This window comes from Solanum stenotomum, chromosome 4 (assembly GCF_019186545.1).
Source record: "Solanum stenotomum isolate F172 chromosome 4, ASM1918654v1, whole genome shotgun sequence".
NCBI classification, from domain to species: domain Eukaryota; kingdom Viridiplantae; phylum Streptophyta; class Magnoliopsida; order Solanales; family Solanaceae; genus Solanum; species Solanum stenotomum.
This window is the reverse complement of record NC_064285.1, coordinates 15,246,321-15,253,026: the sequence shown is the minus strand read 5'-3', so window position 1 is coordinate 15,253,026 and position 6,706 is coordinate 15,246,321. Positions and strand designations below refer to the sequence as shown.

General features: G+C 35.9%; 1 protein-coding gene across 1 annotated transcript; it reads right to left on the bottom strand.

The window, feature by feature from the left end:
• Positions 1 to 1,236: 1,236 nt before the first annotated feature.
• LOC125863081 (LEAF RUST 10 DISEASE-RESISTANCE LOCUS RECEPTOR-LIKE PROTEIN KINASE-like 2.1) lies at positions 1,237 to 3,443 on the bottom strand. The gene is made up of 3 exons (XM_049543232.1): positions 2,687 to 3,443; positions 2,550 to 2,588; positions 1,237 to 2,450 (listed from the first exon to the last, which is right to left on the bottom strand). The coding sequence occupies exons 1-3, from the start codon at positions 3,441 to 3,443 to the stop codon at positions 1,303 to 1,305; spliced, it is 1,944 nt and encodes a 647-aa protein (XP_049399189.1). The 3' UTR covers positions 1,237 to 1,302.
• Positions 3,444 to 6,706: the final 3,263 nt, after the last annotated feature.

The following is a 6,706-nucleotide window of genomic DNA, read 5'->3' as shown; positions in this document are numbered from 1 at the left end:
CACTGGATTCACTATTTTTCTTGGTTCTCATTTGATTTCATGGGCTTCTCGCAAGCAAAGAGTTGTATCACGGTCGAGCACAGAGGCAGAATATCGTGCATTAGTTGTTGCTACCTCTGAAATGACATGGGTCGAACATCTCCTTCAAGAGATTGGTTGCTACACCACCTCTCTTCCCATTCTCTGGTGTGATAATCTCAGTGCTACCTACTTAACGGCTAATCCCATTTTTCATTCCCGAACGAAACATATGGAAATAGATTTTCATTTTGTCCGTGACAAGGTTCGTGCGAAGACCTTATCAGTCAGATATGTGAGTTCCCATGATCAAGTGGCCGATGCTCTTACCAAGCCTTTGTCCAAGGTCCGATTTCTGGAGTTGAAGAGCAAGTTGACAGTCGTTCCACTCTCTGCTCAACTTGAGGGGAAGTGTAAAGATAATGTCACGTAGGAGTTTGAGTGGAAGTCAATTTGTATTTATTTACTGATTATTAGGTATCAATTTAGAAGAAGTCGTGTAATTGTATTCAAATTAGGAGTCCTTAGCCGTGACAACTTTGAAGTCCTATTCTTCAAGAAACTCATTTATATATATTGATGTATTCAGGCGATGAATTGAATACAATTGAGAATCATCTTTAACACCACTCACCAACCAAACATGAGAAAATATTTTCAAATTCCAGGTTCCTTCATACCAAACACACCCTTAATGTCTTCCTGTTTGGTCAAGAGAAACCTTTGGAGATTTTTATGAGAAACCAAAAAGGTTGGAGAAGTTAATTGTCAACCTAAAGGAAGCCCTGATTTTTTCTAAATCTCCTGATCACAGGGATGAACTTAGTTAGGCAATGGCAAAATATGTACAATTTCTCAATATACAGGATGCTCTACTAAGGTAGAAGTTTAAGGCTCAGTGGTTGAGAGATAGTGATAAGAACACTGCTTACTTCTTTAATAAACACATGTTCATATTATCCTTTATTGACTATAAATAGAGGAGTTCAGTCAACTCGGTTTTTTTATTCTATAATTTTGTTTTATTAATATTTATACTATTTAGCATGGGATACACGTGCAATGTACATGTTTGAGAACTAGTATTCCTAAAACTAACAAACATCCCAAGATTTTTTTTCCCAAATGACTTACTTGTAAAAATGAAGATCTCTTGTGAAGAGGATATAAAACTAAAAATAAATTTGTAAAAAACTATAAAATCAAAATTTTCCCCTTTATTGGAATTGGCTACATGATTTTTTTGTAATTTGGTCATGAATATTTTTGTAATTGTCCACAAGCTTACTCTTCAAATTGTACAATTGTTGAGTCTGTAGACTCGAGCGTTGAACTCAAAGTAGAAAATAAGAGTGGCTTTGTTGGTCTCTCCAATGTCGATCCTTCTGATCGTGAAGGAGAACATATGAAAGGTTTTGGTGGCATTTGCATGACCTCTAAGCTACCTTCTAACATTTCAATTACCTTACCAATGGCTGGCCTTTGCAGGGGATCTGTTTGGATGCACCACAAGCCAACTAATATCATTTTCTTTGCAATCTCCTCTTCTTCATTCGTCATCGTATCTCTTATATTTAGTTCTTCATCTAACAAAATGCGTTGATAAGCCCAACGCGGAAAGTATATTTCACTATTATGGCTTCTTTTAGCAGTGTAGTTCTTTCTTCCTCCGACCATTTCAAGAACCATCATTCCATAGCTGTAAACATCAGATTTGTGGGACACTCCTCCAAAGTTTCTACTAAACACCTCTGGAGCTATGTAACCGATGGTTCCTCGGGCTTCTAGCGTGGACATTATGCTCTCTTTTCGAGTAGATAGTTTTGCTAAACCGAAATCAGATATCTTAGGACAAAAGTCCTCATCCAGAAGAATGTTGTGAGGTTTTATGTCAAAATGCAAAATTTGGGAGTTGCATCCTCTATGCAAATATTCCAATCCTCGAGCTATCCCGAGTGCAATTTTGTATAACATTTCCCATCCCATGTTAGAATCTTCGTTATATATGTGTTTATCCAGAGATCCATTTGGCATGAATTCATAAATAAGAGCTTTTTCCTTGTGATTCAAACAGAATCCCAACAGAGTAACAATGTTGACATGAGAAGTTCGACTGATGCTTGCAACTTCGTTAATGAATTCTTCTCCATTTCCCTTTGTCCCTTTTAAGATCTTCACAGCAACAGGATGACCATTAAGGTTACCTTTGTAGACCCCTCCGTAACCTCCTTCGCCAAGTTTTTCTTTAAAGGAATTTGTCATTTTCTTGATGTCGGAATAGCTATATGCCGTTGGTGCTAGGGATCCATACTGCCTCTGGAAGGTCTCTACATTATGATCTTCTCTTTTTGGCGTTTTATTTGTTTTTCTTGATCGTAAGCAGCACATCAAGCCACAGGCTACAACTGCAGTCCCTGCCGCGGCTATGAATCCTATATATAAGGACACAAGAAGAAATGCTTATTGGAATTTTCTTAAGAAGAGGAAGATAATAAGATAAATTAAGGTGAACAAGTTCAAACAATAAACACCTATTGCAATCTTCATTCCGGGTCTGTTTCTTCCTGAAACTGAGACATAAAGGATACCAAATAATTATAATGCATCTCAATAAAGTATAAGTAATTCATCACCTATGTCTGAAAATGGATATAGTTTCTAGATTTACCATGAAGACATGTTCTTGGTTGGGTTTGGTCTTTGCAAATGCACATAAATTCATTACTCTGAGTACCACAACGCCCTCCACTATTCCGACAATCTCTACAATTACTCCCATCCCACAGCAGAAAGAATCCCTTTTGTAATACTTGTGTGTAATTCATTTTTAGCAAACTATCTAGAGAATGAGCCTCAACAAGGGCATAAATAGGATCCTGACACGATTCGACTGAATAGTTATAGTGCTCCAGAAGCTCAGTATGAAAAACCGCGAAAGAATGGTGAGTGGCATTACGGGCACAATTGACATCATATGTCTCCCTTTCATAAGGGAGAGTGCAGTCATAGAAGAAAAAGAGATCTGCAGTGTTAGGCCCCAAAGAAAATGGAGTACCCCTTGTGCTAAAATTATGTCTTGGTACTGGACATTTGTTTTCTTCATCAAACACGTCTGCTTTCGCTAGCAAAATCGAGTACTTTGTGTAATATACTTCCTTAATGATAAACTCCTCTTCAGAAATATGAAGAAATGGTTTATGTTTGTTGCAAGTGACATTATAAGCTGGTAAGCCACAGTAGGATGGTTGTTTTTCAGGAATCCAAAAGGGGTATGATATGTTCACTCCATCACCGCAATTCTGCGTAATGCAAGCACTAGAATTGAGGTATATAGAGTGAGTGTCATCTGCAAAGGTAAAGAAAAGAATGAAAATGACAAGAACAGAAACAGAGTTGTCGGCCATGATTAGGCTTTGGAAGTTCATATATGATGTATAAAAGAAGAAGAAGAAGAAGAAAGGACAGGACAAAGAGACAAGGCTTTGGGATCAAATTTTTCAAACTAATTAAATAATTGAGAATTTGACAAAGTCTCCAAAGGAAGACAAGTTGAGTTTGAAAATTGTAAAGGAATTATTGGGCGAATGAGACGACTTGACTACTGTCCACCAATAGAATGTCGTGTCATCCTCTGATTTGTTCCATCTCACCATTTTATATATGCTCTTCAATTTGTATTTTAAAAATTGATATTCGTCCGTTAATTATCATAAAAATAAAAATAAAATTGACGGATGACATTGATCTTTTTTTTATAAATAACAATTTATTTTTTAGAGTTTCTTTGTATTTTTGCGTGAAAAGCAATCGACGAAAGAGCATCGATTTTCTTTCTAAAAAAATTGATGACAACTCAACGAAGTCTGTCGAGTTTTAGCGTTATTAATTAGCAACGAACATGAGTTTTATTTTTACTCGTATTTTGTTGAATAAAAAATTAGAAAACTAGTATTTGAGTTAAATCCGATCTGAATATGAAAAAAAAATATGTGGTATTATTTAATTTAATTAATTGCTTAAGAAAGAAAACCGAAACACTTTCGTCGATTATTTTTTCACACAAAATTGTAGAGAAACTCTAAAAATATATATATATTTTTAGAAAAATTGATGTTCATCCATTATTTATTTTTATTTTTAAAAAAAAAAATTACAACGTCGATTTTTATAATAAAAAAGTGGAAATGAAGAACATAAATAAAAATAAAGAAATCATAAAATTAGTATTTTGTGTTTAAATAGTATAGAAAAAAATAGAGTTGAAGGGTTAAAATGTAACAAGACTAAGATAGAGTGTCAAACTAAAAAAAGGAGGGCAAGTTAGAGGAGTTGTGTGTGTTTTTTTAATTAGCTTTTGTTTCATGTCATGACGTATGAAGTACACACATTTCACTTTGTTGATTTTTTGAAAAGAAGTGTTTGAATGGAACATAAAAAATGGAGCTGAAGGATTAAAATGAAACAAAGTTGAGTTAGAGTGTCAAAATAAATTTAGAGATAAGTTTGAGGGTCCGCATATATTTGGTCAATATTCCAGACTAATAGAGAGTTTGACAAAGTTGCCAAAGGAAAACAAGTTGAGTTTGAAAATTGGTGAATGAGACGACTTCATACAGTTACATTATCATTGACTTGACTCCTGTCCTCCAATAGGATGAAAAGAATATCAAATTGTTTGGATGTTGAGGAATTGATCAATGAAAGAAAGTTTTGGCATTCAGTTAATTGAATATGAATATACATATAGAGAGAGACAAGGAGAAGAAGAAATACTTTGACACAATAATGAGAATGTATTTGTAACAGTTTTAATATAATGAAAATTGTAATTCTAATTTTGTAACTAGCTAGTTTACTGTGATTTAGCTTTGACATGTCAGCTCTTGATAAGCAAAATATGGGCCTTTTAAACTCAAGGTTTTACCCAAGATTATGCTTACTGTATAATTATTATATCAATTTTGCTGTTAATTGATGGATTGAATGCTCGTTCCATGTTTGGCTGTCAATTGACGACAATACATGAGTGCCTAGTTTGAAAGTATTTCCTGCTTTAATTTTTGTGGCTAGCCTATCTATCTGAAAATAAGGTAGATGTTCTTATAAATTAAAGGGAAAATGCATAACTACCAACCAACCTATGCCCAAAATGTCTGAGACACACCTAACCTTTACTAAGGTCCTATTACCNGACAATTTTTTCAAGGATAATGTCACGTAGACCAAAAAGGGGTAGAAAATTATATATAAAATAAGTTCGAGGGGGTAATAGGACCTTAGTAAAGGTTAGGTGTGTCTCAGGGATTTTGGGCATAGGCTGGGGGGATACTTATGCATTTTCCCTAAATTAAATCTACTAAATTAGTTTAGTGATGAATTATATATTTATTTTTTTTTTAAATAAAAAAAAAACTTGTTAAAATGGCGTACCTTTGGATACGTTGTTGCATGTATCAAACTTTATGGTGCCATCATTGCAGGAGCACAACGACTCGTGTGTTGAATTGTTGTAACCGCAACGCCCTTCTGATGCCTCACACTTTCCGCACTCCTTTGCGCTCTGCCAGTCTAGTACGAATCCCTCACCAATCACCGCACCAATTGTTTCCGCTTGATGTTAAGCAATTTAACGGGTAAGCAGAATCTGGAATGGAAGCATTGCTTTGGCTTAGGAAGTAATAGAGGTATTACTTAGTTTGAGATTAAGAGTTTAGTCTCATTGTTGTGTTTGGAGTCTATATTCACTTTTGCTTGTGATTAGTGAAAGCAATTGAAAATTCTGATTGACAGGTCGTGATTTTACTCCCTTGAGCAAGGAGGTTTCCACGTAAAACTCCTTGTTCCCAACGATTGACTATTTTACTTCTTTACTGTTTTCTATCTATAAGTTTGACCTGATACTACAGCACACTGGTGGACGCTTACATTCCAACAATTGGTATCAGAGCTTGGACTTTCTACTTGACTAACATCAAGAAAGGATCATGTAGGGATGACGGCTCCACCAAGTCTAGAAGAACGTCAATCTACTACACGTCCTCCTCACTTTAATAGCCAATATAACAGGTGTTGGAAGACCATAATGCATGACTACATTATGGTATGAGACAGCAAGTTGTCAGATGTAGTGCTTGATGGTCCTTATGTTCCTACCAAGGACGTGAAGGAAAAAGATCTGACTAGGGTGGTTCCCAAGTCTAGAAGAAAGTACGATGAAGCGGACATGAAGAAAATTGAGAAGAATTACAAAGCAAAGAAATTGTTGGTCTGTGGCATCAAAGTAGATGAATACAACATGATTTATGCATGCGAGACAGCCAAAGAAGTCTGGGACTGCCTGAAGACAGCCCATGAAGGAACAACTCAAGTCAAGGAGTCCAAGGTGTACATGCTAACAATTCAATATGAGAGTATGAAGGAAGGCGAAACTATCCATGAGATGCAAGCCAAATTCACCTCCATTACTAATGAACTTCGGTGTCTTGGTGAGCCCATTCGTCCAAGCAAGCAAGTTCAAAAAATTCTTTGAGTTCTTCCCAAATCCTAGGTAAGCAAAGTGAATGTCATTACTGAGGCTAGAGATCTGAAAACTCTCACAATGGATGAACTGATAGGAAATTTGCAGGCATATGAGTTAAACAAACTGTAGGATTTATCAAAGAGGGGGGGGGGGGGGGGGGGGGGGGGG